The 23611-nt window shown below is 39.0% G+C and overlaps 1 protein-coding gene across 4 annotated transcripts in view; it reads left to right on the top strand.

Annotated features, from left to right (window-relative positions):
* The window catches only part of LOC124143683 (putative bifunctional UDP-N-acetylglucosamine transferase and deubiquitinase ALG13), a 146091-nt gene extending 133041 nt beyond the window's left edge, over positions 1 to 13050 (top strand). For 2 of the 4 annotated variants that reach the window (XM_046512723.2, XM_046512725.2), the window contains one exon: positions 2956 to 13050. In XM_046512723.2, coding sequence (XP_046368679.1) covers positions 2956 to 4119 — 1164 coding nt within the window. In that variant the 3' untranslated portion in view covers positions 4120 to 13050. The remainder of the gene's footprint in view (positions 1 to 2955) is intronic. The other 2 variants (XR_006862317.2, XM_046512726.2) reach the window with 2 other exon arrangements.
* Positions 13051 to 23611: the final 10561 nt, after the last annotated feature.

Raw genomic sequence — 23611 nt, 5'->3', positions numbered from 1 at the left:
AACAAGTTGGACTTAAGTTCTATAGGGTAGAGTTCGTTTCCGGAGCGTAACTCAAAAAACTGTTAAATACTTTCTTACAAATCTTTGCATATCTACCAGGCACATACTGAACTGGTGCCTTTTGCTATTTAGGAATTTTATAAATTTATATTTTTTACACTTCCATGGCAACAAGTTGGATTTAAGTTTTAATATAGGGTGGGTTCACTTATGGAGTATAACAAATAAACTGTTAAATATTTGCCGAACATTGCATGTGTATATATAAAGCACATACTGAACTGGTGCCATTTGATATTCAGGAGTTTTAGAAATGTTTATTTTAGAATTTCCATTGCAGCTATTTTGACATGGGCTAAGAGAAATGTTGGGTCAGTTACTTGGTTTGGGACCATAACGTGTTAAAATGGGCGGGGGATATAGATGACTTTGTTGACTATACGCTTGTTTAGTTATTGTTTCTTGTAATTTGTCATTTGTTTGCATAAAAAAAACCCACAGAAACACTTGTTTTACTTTCCATTTCATATGTATGCGACCATGGTGGATCTTTTGTGGGTAAACAATGTATGCTTCTTCAAGAACATTCAACTCTTGACTCATTACATAGAGAATAGCACATTTACTTGTGGTTACTTTACAGACAGCAGCCGGGGGGGGAGATGTCATCTTTCTGATGTTTGTTCTGCTAGGCATTAAATTTGTTTTACATCCAGGCAATAAGATTACCTTGTGTATTTTCTCGTAAACTAAGCCGGAAACAGCAATCAGCTGTACACACATTTTCTTGGAATCTACCTGCGATTCAGTTAAAACTTACCCATTGATATAACTTTAAAGGATTTTGATGCAAGGATCGGGGAAAATTGTATCTGAAACTATTTTTTTATCAGGAATAATATATTCCAATATCTTGTTATTTTAGTTGCAACTTTTACTAAATATATTTAATATATTAATAACCCTAACTGTAGCACTTCAGTGCAGCTGATCGCTATTGCAGGTTATTTTTTTTCACATGGAACAATTTGACCAGTCACTGTTGAGGCTTCCGCGCGCATGTATCCATTCTCTGTCAAAGTTCGTTTCAAGGCATCAATAGCGGTAATTATGGTTGCTGTTAATAACGGTGAGTTGTGCGATCTTTCGATAGCTTCACACACGATTTTGACGGAATTAATTAAAACAATATATTAAAAGGAATATTAATAAAATTAATGAAATAAGTTACAAACAGATATGCAATGAACACTTTTTATAACCAGACAGCGCAATGACGTGATTAATTTGCATACTTCAGTATGGATTTGTTGACATGTTATTTCCGGTGTTGTCTTTGCGTTGCGGGAAAGAATCATCAAAACTCATTATAGCGTATAAAATATGCACCCCGTTCTGCCCAGCTGTGTTTTATTGTGTGTGTGGGTTCGTTTTTTTTTTAAATGTGAGCAATATACTCAAGAAAATACAGTACTATCGTCATGACAACATATCCAAGCAATTGGTCACATTCAGACCCCATGTGGATAATCCTGATCCCTATCAAAAGTTGAGTAGTGTACAAGCTAGTGCACCAATAGTGTTCTCGACTCTCTTGAAACAATGACAAAATTGTCACAGTGTTGCATCATGCCCATCAAGATTGGGAGAATTTAAAAATGTTCACCCACTTTCTCTCGAGGCCCCTGAACTGCCCTGGGGTGCAAGATGATAATGAGGTGGTGTGAGAAGGGGGAGGGGGAGGGGGGTGTAGATAAAAGATACTGTGTGGCACCCTAGGGGTGGTATCTTTATGGTGGTGATGACTGGAAGGTATGTGAGCATGTACATTATGATACCTTCATCTGTCCAGTCCCGCCACTGATGTAGCTGTAGATAACTCTGTATAAGGTTGCCTGTCCACTGGCATCCACTTGCGTCCTCATTGCATTGCTTGGACGTCGATGGTTCTGGAGTGCAGCACGTTGATCCTGCTGTCTTGGTTTGTAGCTTCATTGAGTTTGTGTGTTTTGATGGGTCAGAGGGATTGGGATGTGAGATGCTGATTCAGGGTATCACATGGTTTCATCAAGTGTAAAACTGCCTCAGGTCATTGAACTATGGGATACAAGTTTGTTCATATATTAACTAGAGCTCAGGTTGCCTACAGTCTAAAACCAATGGACCGGAGTCTTTTAAAAATAGGGGCGGTAGGGTAGCCTAGTGGTTAAGGCGTTCGCTCGTCACGCCGAAGACCCGGGTTCGATTCCCGACATGGGTACAATGTGTGAAGCCTATTTCTGGTGTTCCCTGCCATGGGGAATATTGCTAAAAGCTGCGTAAAACCGTACTCACTCACTCACTCACTCACTCTTTTAAAAATATTTTGCTCACGCCTCACTCAGCAGTATTCCATTATGATGGCGGTCTATGGCGAGCCCGACAATCCAGTGATTGACATCATGAGCATCAATTCATGCCATTGGGTTACATTGACATGCAATGAGCAAAATGCAAAGACAAAAGGCATTGTGGATACACCCTGTGTAGTAGGCTTGGGACCTGCTACTAACGGGACCAGGTTGGCTTGGTTGATGCATGTCATGATATCCCAATTGTGTGGATCGATGCTCATGGTGTAAATCACTGGATTTTCTGGTCCAGACTTGAGTATTTACAGACCGCCATCATATAGTTGGAATATTGCTGAGTGAGGCATTAAACAACAAACAAACAAACAAATGTATATAGTTAATGATAGCTTTGTTTTTTCAGCCCCAGGCCCATGAGTGGGAAATATGTTTCTTTTATTTGTTGTTTATTGCAGTAATATGCAACATTTCAGCTTCAATTCATCAAGTCTGGACCAGACCAACCAGTGATTGATACCTTTTAGAACTGGCTAACCTTATGGATGCTAGTCTTGTTATTTGCGAATTTCCCCAAATGATAAATTGTTGATTATTTTTTTTCCAGTATTCCCGAGTCATAGCGAGTTTCCAGCAGTCACAGCAGCCGATACTTCCACCACCACCGCCGCCACCCATGATTGGTCCAGTTGATATGTCAGCTCAGCCAATGATGTCACATTATGATCAGGGTCAGTCAAGCATGAGAAACAAGTTACCCGTTAAAACACAAATCAGTCAAAAAACATCTGATTTCAATCTAGCACCGAGTTGTGGGAAACCTGATGTGAAGAAGGGAGGTAACTCTGTGTCTGATCCTTACCGCGAGAAAGAGGCTGAAGATGAGGGCTGTCTGTCCACTGACAGTGGTTGTGTTAGTGAGTGTTCAGGCAGTTTGAGCCCCTCCAAGCTGGAGAGTTCTACCGAGGAGGGAGACATGGAGGGCAGTCATAGTGTCTGTGGAATTGAGGAGAATCCTCTAGGAAGCACAGAATGTATTGAGATTAATAGTGAGGGGAAAGGAAAAGGTAAACGAAAGTATTACATGTATGGCAATCACAAACTGGTCAAACCAATCAAAGAGATCCCTCCAAGGTTCCAGGTGTTGCTGGCCGAGACGAGCGCGGCTAAAGCTCGCTGCGAAGGCCAGCCAATCTACATTCAGCAGTCTGAGGGCTTAATTAGTTACGATAAGGACAACTGCAGTAACCTGAATGTTAATGCTAACTGCTTTGTTCCTGGTCAGAATATCCCCATGGATATGAACTGCGGCCTTCCTGCTGGCCTCACCTTCTTGCCTTGCACATCCTTACAAGTCCCCCCTTCCCAGCATCCCACAATGCAAAGCGTACCTCCTACGCTGCCGTCGACCATGGTAGGGCCTCATCACCAGCCGCTGTTCTCAGCCCCCCCTCCCAACACGGTACCCCCCTCCAGCGTCCCGAACGTTCTGGTGAGCTCTCAACCCCTGCCTAGCACTTCTGCATGTCCTCCTCCTCCTGCTTCCCTTGCTAACAATTACACAAATGGTGGTGGTTCTTGCTATTATGTCTATCCGTCTTCTCCTTCCACAGGCTTTGCTCCCATCCCCGGCACACCTTCCCAAGGTCAAGGTCAAGTGGTGTACATGGTAGGCCCCTCGTACCCCACTCCGCCTGTCCAGACCTTCCAGCCAGGGCTGCCCCCTGTCAACTACAGCGTCAGTGTACCCTGCCCGGCGGCTTCCCAGTAACGGCAAAAGAAGATGGAGTCTTCGCTAGTGCTACTCCTAGCTTTGTTAGTGCGCACTGTTATCATCCTAAACTCGACAATTTTAGGTTGTCTGGCTGTCTAATTCCATAATTCTTATTTGGCAAAGTCTGAAATTTGGACTACAATTTTTACATTTTTGCAAAATAAATTTAGCATTTTGAGTCAAAAGTTTGATATTTTTAGGGCATGTTTCTGGAAATGAAACTAGGGCCAGATTTTAATGTATTTAGTTTGTATGGATATAAACATGCAAGGAAGTCAAGGTTTTAGGATATTAACAGCTACGTAGTGCCATCAGTTTTAGGCTAATTGTACTTGGTGTTTAACACTAATATTTTTAAGCCATCTTCATAGCATAACATTAGAGCTTGCCATTACTAGTCTTCATATTGCCTCAGTCGACTGGGAAGAGAGCAGGAATGGACTAGTCCATTGTGGAGTGTGGAACCATGGCGACAAAAGGACAGGTCTTGTTTAAACATAGTCTTGAGTCAAAGGACATATATGATGTTAACGTGCCAAGAACTGTTGTTGCAGATTTTCAAATGAAAGATACTTGCATATATATATATAAGGAAGAACTTTGGTGGAAAGGGACATGATTGCATCTGATTCATGATCATAGTGAATCCTCACGAAGTGGCGTGTTTTCCTTACTGAAGTGAGCAATCTGTGTCATCGAAGTCGTGGACCTGAATCTCAAGCAGGACATTTCCGTGAAACGTACACATTCAATTCTGAGACAGTTTTGGAATGCGATACAAACCATGTTTGAAAGGCATTGCCAAATGCTTTTTGAGATGATTGGCAGTTTTGATGACATGTCCGTCATCAGACAATTAAAGAGACGACCAAACATGAATACGTGTCTCCTGAACACATTGATATGGATTACCACAGTCCTCTACTGATGGTAGACTTGTGATGTACCCATGGTATGAGACGAATTGTGACGATACCCCAATGCTTGTTGTCATACACGTGCATTGGCATTACTTGAACAAAAGGAGAGATTGCCTCTGTTTAGCATTTTCAAAATTAAAAAGCATTTAGTTTGAGTGTTTTGTTATGTCAGATTATTAAAGATATTTATTTCCATGTTTGTTTTTGTTATGACAACTATATAGGACATTAGTTTTCTCCCATTGTGGAGCTGATCATTTTAGAAAGTCTGGAATCTGCTTATGTTTTGAAAGACTTTCCTGTCACCTTAGGGAGCATTGATTGTGTCCCACTTGTTCATTCAGTTGTTCCTACAAAATAAGTTTGATATCTTTGATGGAAAGTTTGAATACTATACAGTTTAACAGGTGTTAAAAGTTGAATGTTATTAAGTCAAGATATATATATATTTTTTATGCAATTATCACATTTGAGATTTAATTTTGTTGATTGTAGGTTAGACTTTAATGTTCGTTATTAACATAACTGTGAATAGTGATGTCAATTATTTTAGTTAGTTTATTAAGAGATCCAGGTGTAAAACTAAAGAAATCTTTTCCCTATTTTCTGTTGTAAATATTGAAGGACGAATGAAAATACCCTCAGTAGGCTGAGTTTCATCATACAGAGTTTGAATTGTGAACTCATCCAGTTACACGATGGTGTTCTCTGGGGAGCATTTTGAAATTGTTATATTTGAATGTCTTAATATGATTTAATTTTTTGATAGAACTCCTCAATATATTTTGATATGAAAATTTAGAATTTGAAATTCATGTGTAACTCCTGGAGAGCTTTGATAGGTATTTTACTTCACTGGTTGTGTCTGGATCTATGGAGGCTTCAGAATATTTACTTCCCTAGATTCACGAGTTCTTTTAGTACTTTAATGAGAACTGTGATACCTCCACTTTTCTTTTTGAAGTATCCAATAAACACGATTGCGTTAAATGGTTACTTCACATTGTAAATCTTCATAAGGAAGTCAGTATTTTTGACATGACGACTTTGTTACGGTACTATAATTGACAAAGAACTCTGAAAGCAGCAAACATTGTAAGAATATTTAGGCCATCTCTGAGTGAAGGGAATTTTTAAGTCCTGGGTGTAGAACAGTTGTCTCCCCCTGATCACGTGGCGGTGATTCGGTATTGGTCATGTTGAAGTAAATTGAGCCAGGGGAAACAGGTTTTATTGACTTCTTGTGACTGATATTTTTTTTATAGTATATATAAAAGAATTGTTATTCAGAATATTGACATTTAAATATACGTTTGGCCAGTATTGAAGACTTCCATGGTCATTGTGGCCAGGACAGCCATCTCAACAGAAGTTTTCAGAGGCTTTGTACCAGCACATGGCACAGATATGTGAGGTACAGGCGGAGTCTTTTCACGTATATTCAGTGCTGATTATGTTAATATATGACTTTCCTATCTGCCTTCACGATGACACAAGGAAGCTTTATCTCGCTATGCTACAAAAATAATTCTATATTGAACCTAATTGTGTGAATGAGTATTAATCAAACTGTAGTAACTGTCTAGAGTTTGAGTAGGGCAGCACAGCACCTGGCCTAGCAGCAACCCTGGGGGCGTTAACATGTAGAGTATAGACGTCTACCACAGTTATAGAGAAATGTACCGTGGCCGAAATCGTTATTCAGAAACAAACCTCAGCTGACCACAACATGGCTAATAGTGATTGGATGAGTTCATTAAACAATGTGTGAAACCAAATTCAGTTTCAATTGTAACGTAAGCCTGAATTGCATTTATTGGAAAATAAATGATAGTGGTACAGGTTTAAGATAAATGTTATGAGAAGATACATTTCTTCAACTCTCACACCAGCCACTATTGATTGTTACCATGATTTGGCACACCTGAAGCCTGCAGAGGAAGCTATTCAACACATCGTTGAATGAGTGGACTTGGCTAGTGGCTCCAGTACCAAGCTGTGGACAGTTAGGGTACGTTTCTCTATTCTGATTTCAGCCCTGGTTGAATTCTGTATGTATACCAAAAGGGTAGTGGGGTACCCAGGTGGTAAAAGCTTGCTCGTCCCTCGCCAAAGGCTTAGTTAGGATTAATACCATTTCAGCTGTCTCCTGTCTCCTGTTTCCTGTCGGGATTTTGCTGGAATTTTGCTAAAAGCTGTGTGAAACCATACTCACTCACTGTGTACCCCAAAGTACCTTGGTGCATTTCTGTTGTACTCTATACTACTAAAGGGGCGGTCGGGTAGCCTAGTGGTTAAAGCGTTCGCTCGTCACGCCCATTTCGGGTGTCCCCTGCCGTGATATTGCTGGAATATTGCTAAAAGCGGCGTAAAGCAATACTCACTCACTATACTACTAAAACACTTGCACAACAACAGCAGCAGCAGCAGCAGCAGCACCACGAGAGATGTGAATGTCTAGTCATGTCAGATGGGACAATTGAATCAATTCATTATTTCATGAGCTCAGCATAATATGGGCCAGATCTCCAAAATCATGTATTGTACTTAATGTTTGTAAATTCCCCTATCTTTCTGGATACAAAATCGTAGACAAACATGTAAAATCTGGAATTAGGCAAATGACTTTTTATGAATGTTTTTTTCCTTTTTATTTTGTATTAAAACTGACATTCAATAGATCAGACTTATTTTGTAGATGTTTTCATATTTGAAATATTTATTGTTTATTGGTTCATGGTTGCTTTGAATTATTTTGATGTATAACTTGATATATCCTATAAGAGAATACTTTGCCAGATTCATATTGAATTGTTGCACTTGCTTGACTATGCATTTTAAGAAATACTGCTGTTTATAAGACCACGATTCATTAACATTGTGTACTATGTATAGTCATTGCTTGGAAACATCAGCACAGACATGTCCAAAGGTTTCCATCTTGAACTTAATAACCAGACCAGTTTAATAGTAGTCACCTGTTTGAATCTGGCTACCTAACATTTGTTGTGTCAATTGTTTGATTTTGTGTAATTATTGTGTTATTTATGCATTAGTTTGTCAATCATTCTTGTCCTGTGTCAAGCGTAGTTCCTTTGAATCACAATTTGTACAACGAACGTGTGATTGGTGTGTTCGCTGAGTGGTCACCCTGCAAACAGGAACAATAACGAAGTCAGTGCAAGTGTTTTTTCAGAAAAATCTGGTCAAATAATGTACTCCTTTATTCAGGGGTTGTTAATATCCATTAAAAATATTCCTGATTAGAATTTGTTTTGTTTTGAATGTTTTTTGTGAAAAGAAATTATTCCTGTACAGGGAGCGGTTGTACAAAACCTTAGCACTACGACGGTCGTAATTCTGTTAGAGCTAAGGTGATCGTAACTACCATACCTTAAGATCGCTTTGTATAACGGCACCCAGGTCCACAATGAAGAAAGAAATGCCTTAATTATTTGACCCAAACCATGTTTATTAGGTTTAAGCATAAGCATGTGTAAAGGTGAAGTTTATGGTACTGTAATTCGACAACTGACGACGTTCCATGAAGCCCTCTTCACACTGTGACTGTCGTGAAAGTAATAAGTTGTCAGACGCTAACATCTTATTCTGAATCTAGGCTCCTGGTATGGAATGATTGCAGTCTACATCTAATCACGCTTTAAACTCTTGAGAGTAGTCTGCGAGATACATTTATGAATGTATTAGAATGTGTGACTTTTTTTCAAATTAGATTAATTTTGCTAGATTATTTGGATTTGATTAAATATAAACTTGTGATGCAGTATTGCAAATCAAGGATGAGACTTTTCCGTGGAATTCCGTGGGAACACCAACTATATCAATACAAGATATAGCTGTTCACCGACTCAGCTGATCATGGGTCATTGTGACCTGGTGTGGATTGTTGCTCATGTTATCAGCCACTGGTTTGTTTGGTCTATTCTCGATTGTTGTGCACGCAGCAGTGATATATACCATTCACCTTGATAGGGACATTCTTGTTATTTCTTAATATACAGAAATATCCCTATCAGTTGTTGAGTGGCATAGTTGGAATATTGATGACTGCAGCATTGCAGTTACTGTAATTATTAACATTACCTATTGTATTATTAGTATAGAATGAACGTGTGTTATAACTACTGGTATCTGATATCTGCACATGAACACTGGTCATGATTGGTCAATTAAAGCCATATGATGTCACAGTGCTTCCTTAATTGTTGAGGAAAATATGACATGGCATCATCCATTGTTCATGACATCACAAATTGTGTACATTTTGAACATCTGCCTTTTGTGAAGCTTCTCTGTACAGATGACAGTACATACGTTTTTTCCTTCACTTTCTCCATAAACATAACACTGAGCAACACTGAATAACCTCCTCGTCATTACGGAATGTCTGTCTGTCCCTAGTGAATGAATGCTGTATGTCGCTTGCCAAATGCTGGGATTAATACTAGGGCTGGGACGAGTCCAAATTTACTACCCGGGTACCCACACCCCTATTACCCGACCCTACCCGGGTACCCGCTGTTGGTCTAAAGAGATAGGTACAAAATGTCCGATTGGGAATAGTTTGACAGTAGCCCTGGCAGAATGTATTTGTACTTGTATAAAATGATGTGGTCATGCATACACTGAAGTTGACTGCAGTTTTAGCTTTGTTCAAACCTATTTAAATCAAAAGGTACTTGTTCATAGTCATAAAGAAATGCGAACATTAGAGACTTAAAATTGTCGTGTAACCATGTAGTTATATAGTGAATTTTTGTCATGAAACAATATATCATGTGACTAACCACGGGGCCGGGTTGTCCTGTGGGTACCCAGGTCCTACTCGGTACCCACCCAACCCGAGTACCCGAGTTACCCGTCCCACCCGTCCCACCCGTCCCAGCCCTAATTAATACTATTCATTCACTCGGTACAGATAATCCCTAATTCCTTGTAGCTTGTTGGTTGTTCTGTATATAAGCTCTGCAATAATGGAGATTGTTCATTGTATGTCGACTGTCGTACAACATGTGATTACCTCGTGTGATTCCTGTAGTTTTATGTTGATCAATGTTCAACATTCTGTATTAATTAGTTGTTGTTAATCATGATTATTCTTATAATTTATTGCATTTAGATTGTTTGTCTGTTATGTAGTTTGTTTGTTGAAATTGCAACTTCTTACCCCAAATCTATTATTAGGCATTTACTAAGCATTGTACCAATACAAATAAAAACCACAGATGAGTAAAAATATATATAACAAATCTAAGATCAGTCTTGAGTAACTTTCCCACTTCTGCTTAGTTTCATTTATTTGAAGCCATTTAAAAAAAGTCATGTTTTGAAATAATGGAAACTGAAACATTAATATAATTTAGATATTATTGAGTAATTTAGGTAAGTTAAATGAATGAATATTAAATATCTAAGAGGTGAGGTCATGATAGACATTTAACTAAGTATTTTATTTTTGAGTAATTTAGGTAAGTTAAATGAATGAATATTAAATATCTAAGAGGTGAGGTCATGATAGACATTTAACTAAGTATTTTATTTTTGAGTAATTTAGGTAAGTTAAATGAATGAATATTAAATATCTAAGAGGTGAGGTCATGATAGACATTTAACTAAGTATTTTATTTTTGAAAGTTTTATTTAGTTGCCAAGCAGTCAAAATATAGAAATGAAATCAAACTTTCTCTTCCTTTAAGAGTGCACAGAAATACAGATATTAAAAGTAGAAGTGGTTCTAAAGCTGAGAGGGGAAAATAGTCCATGACCTTATTTTCTTTTCCTTTTTTCACAAATTCCTTTGTCTACAGAAATATGGACTTTGATGCTGGTGTTGACCAATGATTAGGAGCTTTACATGAAGCTGCTCTCGTCATTCATGTTGTCCGGTAACTTTTACTGTCAGTTATAAGTTTATGCTGTGAACAGACTTCATAATTGTGGAAACAAAATTGTACCTAATTGGTTTTAGTTTTGAAAAAGCAATATTTAAAATGTGAAATTGGAAAGATAAATAAATCTAAATGTTTGTTGATATTAAAGGGACAATACCAGAAAGATAGCTCGATATTAGAAATAGTTGTTCAAAAAAGATTACATTGCGCAATTAACGTGTTAATTTCTCAAGTAAATTCTATTCATTAACATTCTTTTAGTACATTTTGATCATTTTAGTGTGACAAAGTGTCAAAATATTATTTTCTTTGTAGACCTTCTTGTATGTTGATTGGTTACAATGAACTCAACTTGCGTTTCAATTTGTCGAGTTGTTACTGTTCAATTATTTGTTGCTGAGCTTGAGGATGACGGGACTATTTCTCCCTGTGTTGTGTCTGTTTTCGTCCAGTCTGACTTGTCACTTCCAACCTGTGTGCAATGTCACCGTACTGTAGGAAAACCTGTCGGTATGATGTCCTCAAAACGATAATTACCTGACGTCTAACCCTCTTTGTATACATATACTACTCAAAAGAAGTCAAGGGTCGCCATTTTTTTATATCTTTTTTTCCTGATTTATATGAAACATTTGGGTGGCCCTTTACTTCTTTTGAGCAGTATTTATCATTTAATATTCATAACAGTGTTCGCTATGTGAAAATATAAGACATGCAGCAAGATTCGCTGGTAATTTTACTCTATGCAGTGATGTTTTCGTGTGTGGCATAATGGGGTGATGGGGTGGCCCAGTGGGTAATGTGATCCACAGGTTTTGTTCCCCACATGGGTCCAAAGCCCTTTAGTCCTGATAGTGAGAGAATATTACTCATCTGGAATTCCTACTAATTTATATCTTGAAAGGAGCTATCTGCTCGTAAAACAAATCTTGTATTTTCTTAGCTAAAGAAGATGGAAGCCGCCTATTTTCAGATTTATATTTGGAATTTTATGATTTTGTAACCCCGCAAACAGTTGTAAATATTTATCCTGTTTGAATTCATAGAGCAATAACAATATTAACTTAAATAATTGTTTATGTAGGAGGTTTAGTTGTGCCTGATATTACTAAGTTCAATGTATATAGAAAGTTAAATTTAGCCAAAAGAAAAAAAACCCAAGACATTACCATATTCCATCAAATGACCCCCCCAGGTTTTGAACCAAGGAGAGTAAAACTGTGTGCTCAGTGCTAAAGACAACCAATCTAGCTGACTAAAAAGTGCTAGAAATTCAGCAGGCTAAGGGTTAACAGAACAGTGATAATTCTGATCAGAATCTGATGTTAATTGTATGCTTGTCGTAAGATGTGACTAACGGGATCGGGTGGTCCGCCTTGCTGACTTGGTTGACGCATGTGATTGTATCCCAGTTGCGAAGATCGATGCTCATGTCAATCACTGAATTGTCTGGAGTGCGGTGTTACCACAACAAACTGAAAACAAACAAACAAACATCTTTATTGATGTATGCTACTCAACATTTACTTAGGACCACACTTTTGACTAAAGATGACTTTTGTCCTTAGCAAATGTTGAGTAGTATATAAACGTGTTAAATATCATGTGATACTTTGTATTGGAATCTAGTATTGAAAATCGGCAGATGTTATGGAATGGCTTACATCGCACACTCAATAGGTACAGAACTATCATGATGAAATCAGTTTGTTAGTGACCCAAGGTTGTATTTCAATTAAGTGTACATTTTCATGTTCAGTTATGCAAGAATGTGTCTTCATTATCACTTCCAAGATGTCTTCCAGATCATGTGATGGTAGTCATGGTGATGGGAATATGCTTCTCTGTTTGACCATTGCTGTCACATGACTGCTTGAACCTGGATATCATATATAAAAAACACCATTATTGCAAATATGTCCATTCTGTGTGATGGATGATCAAAGCAATCATTGTGCATCATGGGACTCGCTGGATGGTGACGACCCAGTTCCTCGAGTCTCATGTTGACATCCATCTGTTCCGGTGCTGGTGACTGAATCAAGTCTGTTGTATTGTGTCAGTGTGTTTTGTCCTCAAATAAATCATTAGAAGTTGTTGCATTGTAGTTATTTTTTCATAGACCTATTATCCGTGAGTACAAAGATAACCGACTGCTTCCGTGGTCTAGTGGTAGAGCGTCCGCCCAGAGAGCAGTGGCTATAAATCGGCATCAGTCCGGACTAGTACAAGCAGCCACACAAACACACACACGTACATGCACGTCGCTATATAAGTGCAATAATCTTGGACGCGACGTTAAACCCCATTTCACCTCACCTCACAAAGATAACCATGGTTTAAAGCGTTGTTGCAAAATGCTTCTGAAAAGTGTGTAGTAGATTCTGATCACTGGTCCAGACTTGATTATATAGTCTCATGGGTGGAATATCGCGGTGTGCGTCATTCACGCACACATGATCTTAAGAAGCTCATCAGAACCAAAGGCTTGAGTGTGCTCAATAAGATGGAAATAATTGTTAAGTCATTTTCGATTAATTTGAACTTGATGTTCTAAAATTTAATCATAGAAGCTATCTGATGCTGCTATTTGTTTTAGGGGTTCGTAATGGTATGGGAGCTTGTTTGTTGAAAACGTTCATGTTTACCAAGTACAAACAAATTTTTTCAAATAAGGTCGCTAAAGAATGGTTGCTCAAGTTTATTCAAATCTGTTTGAATCGAAACTTAGTTTGGATTCCATGATAAAATAGAGAATGTGCTCGTCTGGTGTGCGACTAAAGATACACAATGGTTTACTTGTGGACTTGTAGAATAACAAACGTTGACCATACAAGTGTTGTTCAGTCAACCACAACAGCAATGAAGTTGATACTTTCAAAGGATGATCCCACAAATGCTCACATAAGATCACACTTTCTGAGTAAAGCACAGATTCTAGTACCTTCTTGGGGTTAAGCCCCATGTCATTTACTAAGAAAGTGTTATCCCAAATATGACATTTGTTACATTGGACCACGGTCAGGCGCGCTGACTTGGTTGATGCATGTCACCGATCTCAATTGCATGGATTGTCTGGTCCAGACATGATTATTTTACAGACCGTCATATAGCTGGAATATTGCCGAGTGTGTCGTTAAACAACATACAAACAAACTTTCTAAATGGCATTGTGTGTTCATAAGATCAACTGGGTTTCATCAAATTTTGTCAGCAATGATCGGACTGGTTTTGTCATCAGTCTGGATTTGTTTAGATATTTGGATGCTTGTCGTAAGAGGCGACTAACGGGCTCGGGTGGTCAGGCTTGCTGACTTGGTTGATAAATGATATAGCTCAATTGCGTGGATCGACGCTCATGATATCAATCACTGGATTGTCTGGTCCAGACTCGATTAGCTGCAGACCGCCATCATGTAGCTGGAATATTGCCGAGTGCGGTGTTAAACAACAAACATCAGATATTTGGACCTAAGGATGTTGTACTTTGATATCTACATATGATATATATATATATATCATATCACTGGTTTGTCGGGGGGCATGAGTGTGCAGAGTAGTGTCCCTTGTGCCCAAAAACCTCTGATATTGATTGGAATCCTGGTTCACTTCAATTGTTTCCAGGTTTGCTTGCAGGTTTCATAAAAGTGGTAAATGTCAGAGACCTGCATCACTTTGGGCTTTCCTCCCACAGTAAGCAGTCGTGTTACAACTAGAATACTGTTTAAAGTAGTGTTAAAACAAACCTGGAATGCCCACTCTCTCTAATGTTTGATCTGGGAGCCAGGTGGTACATTATGAACATGCTATATCCTCATTCGTAGGCACTTTCAACAAACGTGACGTAGTGGCAACAAATTCTTCCCGGAATCCCCACTCATTCCATTTAATTGCCCTGATTGCTGTCAGGTTACGACGACACAGCCAGGGGTACGTCATTGTGACCATCCGATGCTCATTCCTCAACATTTGGGACGAAGATGACACTCATGGGCTGAGGTGAGGTGAGGTGAAATAGGGTTTAATGCCATGTTTTAAGATTATTGCACTTACACATCTTCCCGAGGCAAGAGAGTTCACTGACTTTAAAAGTCCAGTTTCCACCCTTGCCGAACTAGGCTGGTATTATGGAGTTACATTTTGGCTGGACTAACAAGTCTTTACATAGTCCTATCAAAATCGCGCACCCAAATATCGAAATCCGGTTTGTAAACTGTCGTGCAGATTTCGGTCGATTGCAGGATTTGCAAAGTATGTGCACTGCCAACTCGTCAGCCGATATTTTCCAAATCTTTTCATGTTTTTAATGAAGGTGCTCACGTGATTTGATGCATTTCGCGATTTAAGACCCGTTTTATCACAATATAGATCTTGATTATCGAGCAGATCGTCCTGACTGGGTGCCACCAATTTGTGTGAAGCAAACGCAAGTGATATGAGAGGTGGAATCTGATTGGTCCATAGGGCAGGCTTGGAAGGGACATAACTGGTAATAGCCACTGGAGGCGCTACGATCAAGCCTAGTTCGGCAAGGGTGGAAACTGGACTTTTAAAGTCAGTAAACTCTCTTGCCTCGGGAAGATGGCACTTACAAAGCTCTGTGTGTGCATGCTTGTGTTTAAGATTAGTGCCTGTGTGCCTGCGTAGGTTAGTCCGGACTGGACTAATGCCTATTTTATAGTGCTAGCCACCGAGATACCCCACTCAGTGTACACACTCCTGACCTGAACAGTCCTTCTTTTGTCCCCTTAATGCACCCAAGATTATTGCACTAATATACGTGTGCAGGTGCTTTTTTAAATGCAGAGCGCCAGACAGGGTAACAATAAGAACCATCTTTTAGTATGACGCAGCCAGGGATCGTACCCCGGGGCCTTCCTCTCTCCGGGCAGATGCTCCACCACTAGACCACGGATGAGGTCCATATAAGCCAAGAGTATAATAACTCTCAAAGAAAAATGCCAACTCAAGAGACTGCTATTTATTTAAATTATTCAATGCAATAGTCAAACAAACATGGCATGTGGTAGGTAGATCATGATGGGGAAATAAGGCACTAAATGAGAGTTGCATTGGTCATATAAGCATACACATGAATATTCACTGGATAACCCAATCACTTGTGTACTTAAACCTAGTCTACTTTCCCTTGGTGAAGTTGAATCAATCAAACCAATCGATGAGACAATCAGGTGACATAAGAGAGGTATGCTGCATACACAACGGATCTAGCATGACGTCATACAGCAGATAATCTGGAGAGGTCATTCAAGCCTTGGAAAGGCATTTAGAAGTGTTACATATAAGGAAGAGAATATATGAATATCAACTTCTTTATAATGAGTGAGTGAGTGAGTATGGTTTTACGCCGCTTTTAGCAATATTCCAGCAATATCACGGCAGGGGACACCAGAAATGGGCTTCACACATTGTACCCATGTCGGGAATTGAACCCGGGTCTTCGGCGTGACGAGCTTACGCTTTAACCACTAGGCTACCCGACAGCCCCTCTTTATTATGAGGAACACAACGTTTCGTAGTATTTGCTTACTCCTTCATCAGGTGAATTCATTTCACCTGATGGAGCAAATACATAAATGTTGTGTTCCTCATGATAAAGAAGTTGACATTCATAAATTCTCTTCCTCATTATAAAAGTAATTCACAAGGTATGGATAAAAAGAATATGGTAGAAAACAAATTGAGGTATTGGTCAAGTGTTATACTTTCAATGTTGCTCATGCCTTGCCAGCATTGTGTTCATGAAAATACTTAAATGAGAATCTAAACAATAAATAATCAGCACTGATATTTAATATGTACAGGAAGATAGTATGTTGAAACTTAATAACTTAGGCACAGGTCATTGTATCTACCTACCGGTACTTGTTGATGAACATACACTAAGGACCTGTGAAGACCCGGGGTAGAACAGGTGTTCATCAACCCATGCTTGCCATAAAAGGCAACTATGCTTGTTGTAAGAGGCGACTAACGGGATCAGGTGGTCAGTCTCGCTGACTTGGTTGATGCATGTCATGCATGGATCGATGCTCATGATATCAATCACTGGATTGTCTGGTCCAGATTTGATTATTTACAGACTGCTGTCATATAGCTTGAATATTGCTGAGTGTGGCGTTAAACAACAAAGCAAACAACCAACATACATTTAAGCATGGTGGGGCAGCCAGTTGGCTAAAGCATTGACTCTTGATGCCACAGATCAAAGACATTTGTGTGCCTGACAATAGTTGCATCTACACCAGACAATCCAATGATTGACAGTGTGAGCAATGATACCCCTTCAGGGTAGGATACAACATCAACCAAGTCACGGTGCCTGACCATGGATCCATTTGGTCACCTATGACATGGGTTGCTGGGCACCTATGACATGGGTTGATGGGCACTATGACATGGGTTGCTGGGCACCTATGACATGGGTTGCTGGGCACCTATGTCATGGGTTGCTGGGCACTATGACATGGGTTGCTGGGCACCTATGACATGGGTTGCTGGGCACCTATGACATGGGTTGCTGGGCACCTATGTCATGGGTTGCTGGGCACCAACTGTAACCCAGACTCCCTATGGGGCAGATCATGGGTACATGTCTGAAGCCAACTCCACCTTAATGTACCTCGTGTGTTGCTGTGAAACTATTCCTAATCATTCACTTTAAATTCAACGACTTTACTCGTAGGCGGAAAGCCAAATATTTCTGCCATTTCCCCAGTGTCGATTGAGCCCTGCATATCAGGTTTTTTTTTAAATTTTCTTACAAAGCAAAGGCTGTCGTATTCTTAAAGCAAATCTTCATGCAGTAGCTGAAATTAATTATATACATGTGCAGGCATGGCTAGCATGGATTGAACAGTAAAAAACAGTAAAAAATGTCCCATCTATTTTGCTCGTCCCAGCCCTGCCTAACACCAAGTAGTTTCCTGAAGCAACAGGGGAGAAGAGCGTGAGAGGTGAGAGTACAATACTTCAGTCATATCACCGTGAGTCGTATACATGTAATTTGGAACGGAGGCCGAGTAACAGAAACTGTCAATGTTGACAACTCGGGTGAAGCCAAGATAGGGGTAAAAAACATGCAGATTGAATCCTACTGACTCATGGATTAAGTCTGGATCAAAATTCATGGCAATGGGATGTGGTTTTGTTGGAGATCTGTAGATGCCAATATTGGTGAGATCTGAAGTTACGGCTCACGGGGGAAATGGTCCAAACTGTTTTCTTGCTTCTCCGAATAACACTATAACACTATAACACTTATGTACCGGTAAATATTTCACCAGTTTGTGAATTGTTACTGGGGAACGAGGACAACCCTCAACCAGATATTGATACTAGCAATATTAGAATATTTGGACTTGCTACAATAACCTAGCTGCTACTGAAGACAGAAAAATGGTCTCGTTAAATCTAGCCTGATTCTACAATAGCCACAGCTCAAGGATGGCCATCAACATCTACCGGGTAATTATTTTACACTACTTCCATAACTTGAAATGAACATTAATTAATTAATACTACTCAAAAGAAGTTAAAGAACATCCATATTTCTAATATGACTAAAAGTAGTTTGTCATGACTATAGTGATTATAAACAAATCTGGCATTCCTCAACTTCTTTTGAGTAGCATATTATCTTACATATATCATGCTGCATAAGAAACAGGGTGATCCCGAAACCCTATAAAAATGATAAATCATGGTAAGAAAATATTAATGTGAGAATTTGCGGCAATGAGTTATTTCACATATATACTCAGCATGCTTCACATAAGGTGGGACATTGTTTGATGAGGACATGTAAATCACTATTGGTACACATTTTCATCACATAAACATTACAGGGATGATACCTTTGGGAAGACGGAGAATCTCACCCGAGTGTCTTTTCAGATATTTGAGTTTGGAAGACAAGAGGGTGAGACTCTACTTATCATCCAAACTCTTCTTCCAACTTTTTCATTTTGTACACAGTAACAAGTGTCTTGAGTTAAGCCAGTACAGCTACTGCCTCAATGTCAGACAGATTAGTGATGCGGCTTGATTGTGACATCATGATAACAATGACATCACAATGGTCTGCAAAGAATTGTGATGCAATTCCAAGGTAGAGCTATCGCCAAGGAGATATCGCTTGATCTCACCCAAGTGAGTGAGTGAGTGAGTTGGGTTTAACACCGCTTTTAACAGTATTCCAGTTATATCGCGGCGTGTCAGCTTAATGTGGGAGGAAAACTCACCCAAGTGATATCTCCTGTTGAAGTCAGTTTGGGATGATAATTTTGTTTGTTTGTTGTTTAACGCCACACTAAACAATATTCCAGCTACATGACGGTGGTCTGTAAATAAATGAGTCTGGACCAGACAATCCAGTGATTGACATCATGAGCATCGATCCACGCAACTGGGATACAATGACATACATCAACCAAGTCAGCAAGTCTGACCACCCGATCACATTAGCTGTCTCTTACGACAAGCATAGTTGTCTCTTAGGTCAAGCATGAGTTGCTGAAGACCTATTCTAATCCGGATCTTCAAGGGGTATTTTGGATGATAAATTGGAATATTTTAAGAATATTTGCTAATCCTGTGGACTACATCCAGCACATTCACTATGGAGGTGAGTCCCTAGTATCACAGCTAATAATGTAACCGGTCAACATTCAAATCTGGATGATACAAACTAGTGGACACAAGTGTCACACAATCAGCCAGGTCACACATTACAACCCCCACCCGATGGTCACACAATTAGCCAGGTCACACATTACAACCCCCACCCGATGGTCACACAATCAGCCAGGTCACACATTACAACCCCCACCCGATGGTCACACAATTAGCCAGGTCACACATTACAACCCCCACCTGATGGTCACACAATCAGCCAGGTCACACATTATAAACCCCACCTGATGGTCACACAATCAGCCAGGTCACACATTATAAACCCCACCTGATGGTCACACAATCAGCCAGGTCACACATTATAAACCCCACCTGATGGTCACACAATCAGCCAGGTCACACATTATAAACCCCACCTGATGGTCACACAATCAGCCAGGTCACACATTATAAACCCCACCTGATGGTCACACAATTAGCCAGGGTGCCTTTAGCGCTAAGGTGATCAGAACTCCCATACCTTAACATAGACTTACGACAGTCATAGCGCTAAGGTTGTTTTGTACAACAGCACCCTGTTCCACAAAGTGATCTTAGCGCTAAGGTGATCGTAACTCCCATACCTTAACATAGACTATGACAGTCATAGCGCTAAGGTTGTTTTGTACAACAGCACCCTGTTCCACAAAGCGATCTTAGCGCAAAGGTGATCGTAACTCCCATACCTTAACATAGACTATGACAGTTGCAGTGCTAAGGTTGTTTTGTACAAAGACACCCTGGTCACATTCTCGCCATTACATATTTCTGTTCTAATTGATTCACACACTGTTTTGTATAAATGGATGAAAGCACAAGCACATCTCTACAATATCTAATCTACTAGAAATCTTCAATCATGAGTACCAAGATTGTAATCAACAGTATTCAAGGACTGCAGCTTGTAGCACAGGGTATTTGATTCAGTTTGTGAATAACTGTACAAATCTCTATATCTCGACATGAAGGTATATTCACAGATGGTTTAGAGCGATGTAAAAATACAATAAATATTGATTGCCATGACTACAGGTGTTCAATGTAACGCTTCCTGGATCAACAAGTAAGACAATTTATCACATGTGACACATCGTGAAAATAAGATTTGATTACAACAAACCATCATCATATGAAAATATTTACAGACATTTCTTCAAATTTCAGTATTTACAAACATAAATTTCAAAGAGCAGGGTTGGAAATTAGCACTATCTCGCTAGCCCAGACCAGTTTTGTTCATGTTAAATTCGGGGCAGTGGGGTAGCCTTGTGGTTAAAGTGTCATCGCTCTCAAGGCCCAGGTTTGACCCCCACATGGGTACAATGTGTGAAGCCCATGTCTGGAGTCTCCCGCCGTGATATTGCTGGAATATTGCTAAAAGCAGCGTAAAACCATACTCACTCACTCATGTTTAAAAAATAATGGGAGGGCTCGTAGAATTCAGTCATTTTGGGGGATATTTTTACATGTTATTACTCGTCAGGCTAGACAACGTCCTTGGTTAATTTCCATCACTGCCTTGAGGCACATAGTATAAAAATCTATCTTCATACAAATATCACATGACAATTGATATAAATTGTGACTCCTAAACTACCAGGTAAATGTTAACAGATAAACCTACGAAATCACTGAAACTGTAGTGACAAAACCTGTGTGTTGTTTAGAACCTATTTGATATGGCAATGCTGGGACAAGGACAGTTCTATCAGACATGTCTGATTATTCACACATTCATTAATCAACATTTGAAGGGATCATCCTGTTATTCCAATTGGGACTGAATTTTCATAATCTCTTGGATATGTTGTCATACAAGTAGTACATGTAATCAATATTGCCCCGGAATGAACACTTTTTTCATGTTTTAACATTTATGAAATATCTCTGTCTCCCTAATAAAAGAGTAGTAATATGACAACAGAATGTTTTACAATAAAGCTACAGAATGAAAAAAAGAATGTTCCCAATTCTAATAAAATTATAGGGTAATAATGAAATTGTCCGACTTTTTCCTCTCTCCGTGGCCAATAACCCTGAATGAATGTCAGTGCCCGGTGGTACATCCTCAAATCAAATAGTATTGTGATAAGGGACCAGCCATTTAATATGAGACAGAATATTGTTTTCAGTCATTATTTAAAAAGATGAAATTTCTTTTTTCACAACACTTTGTTTCAGCGTAACCAGTATGTTCCATAGTTATGTTTGTAACAACTGAGGAAAAATGATTATATTCCATCATATTTTGGAAGAAATTATTTTAAAAAAACTTCTCAATATCCAATGGATGGTCCCCAAGCAGTCTCTCAATAACGTCCATGCAGTATAATGCTCTTTGTGTTAACTCAAAGTTAACTCACATGCCCAAATTGTCAACTAATAATGAAACTCCAGAGTGTTATGTCATTTCAGAACAGTAGGAATAATTTTCAAATCAGCACATGTAAAACTTCCGAAAGTCATGGAACTGTGGCGCTTCATGGCTAGTTGACGAACTTTGGGCACATGAGCGGAGAAAATAATTGACAAGACTATCAAACATGACACAAGTAATCAATAGTATAGTACTCCCCTTCCAAAACAATCATTAAAGATCAAAATACCTGGTTCTCATACTTTTTCTTCAAAATGGTGTGACAAATCAATCTCTTACCCACATGGTGCAAGGTAGAAGACGGAAACTAAACTAAAGTCGATACAGGTGCCCGAGAACACCTTCAGCAACAGAGTTGTAAAAGATGGCTGCACTGGGACATGCAGGTGTGTAAAACAAGTACCGTATTCGATGTAATAAGCGCCCAGGGCACTCTCAAAATTAGAAATAGGGGGCTCTTATTAGAATATCATTTTGGTGAAAAAAAAAGAGTTGAAAGATAAATTTTGTGGTTTATGCTGACAGCCTGATATGTTTATGTACGACAGATATATTTTTACAGAATTTAATTGCCCATAATTAAGGGTACACATAACACGTGAGTCATAAAGTATGGAGAGACAAATGTGTCATCTCAGCTTCAAACATTATCGATTTTAAAATCTCAAAGTCTGCACTGTTATTTCATCCTGACAACCCAGGGTAGACTTGCACAAAGCGATCTTAGCTGCTACAAACTCACTGTTCCACAAAGCATTGACAATATACTCTGAGCACCTACTGATGGATATTAGGCCCCATATCAATTTATCATTACCATTACTACGATGTTAGCAACTCCCAATGGCTACACTGTAACATAGGCCCATAACAATTGTTAAATAGGTCAAATAGTCGTGAAAAACATGGCAATATTTCACTATTTGTGTCAAAAATCATGATCTGAAGTCACACCAACCGAAAAGTTTGTTGAGCAAAATTGAGATATGCAATGAAAACTCGTATAAAAAAATGCATATTTTGGGTGTAAATTGTAGGAAAAGAATAAGAAATTATCATAAAAATTGGAGAGACGTGACGTGTGTGAAAACAATTGGAATTATGAAAATGACACAGATGAAACACATATGAAATAATAAACAATATATATAAAAGAATTCATGATTCTTGTACCCAATGAATAATTTCTCACAATTCTGCAATTTGAATTTTTTTCATGGGAAAACTTTTAAGCATGCAGTTCACAGAGAAAACCGCATATTGGGAAGGGTAACTTCATTTGTTTGTGATAAAAGACAGAATTGGAGCAAGTGAGTTGCTTGGCACCACTTAAAGCAGTACGTCATTTACATCATGTCATATCAGCTTAATGTTGTAAAATATTTCCCCCTTCGTACAGAGTCTCGCATCCTGTAAGCAGTATTCCACCTAATTTTTGTCAGTCCTGACTTCCAAACAAAATATATAAAAAATGTGAAAATTACCTGGTTTTAATTATTTCAACATCATATTCAGTGTAATGACCTCATCTCTGAATTAATTTAGTCAGATGTACAAGTCATGCCTGCAAAATTCAGTCACATTTA

This window comes from Haliotis rufescens, unplaced genomic scaffold, assembly GCF_023055435.1.
Source record: "Haliotis rufescens isolate VD_foot unplaced genomic scaffold, xgHalRufe1.0.p SCAF_7, whole genome shotgun sequence".
Classification (NCBI taxonomy): domain Eukaryota; kingdom Metazoa; phylum Mollusca; class Gastropoda; order Lepetellida; family Haliotidae; genus Haliotis; species Haliotis rufescens.
This window is presented reverse-complemented; position numbering and strand designations above follow the sequence as displayed.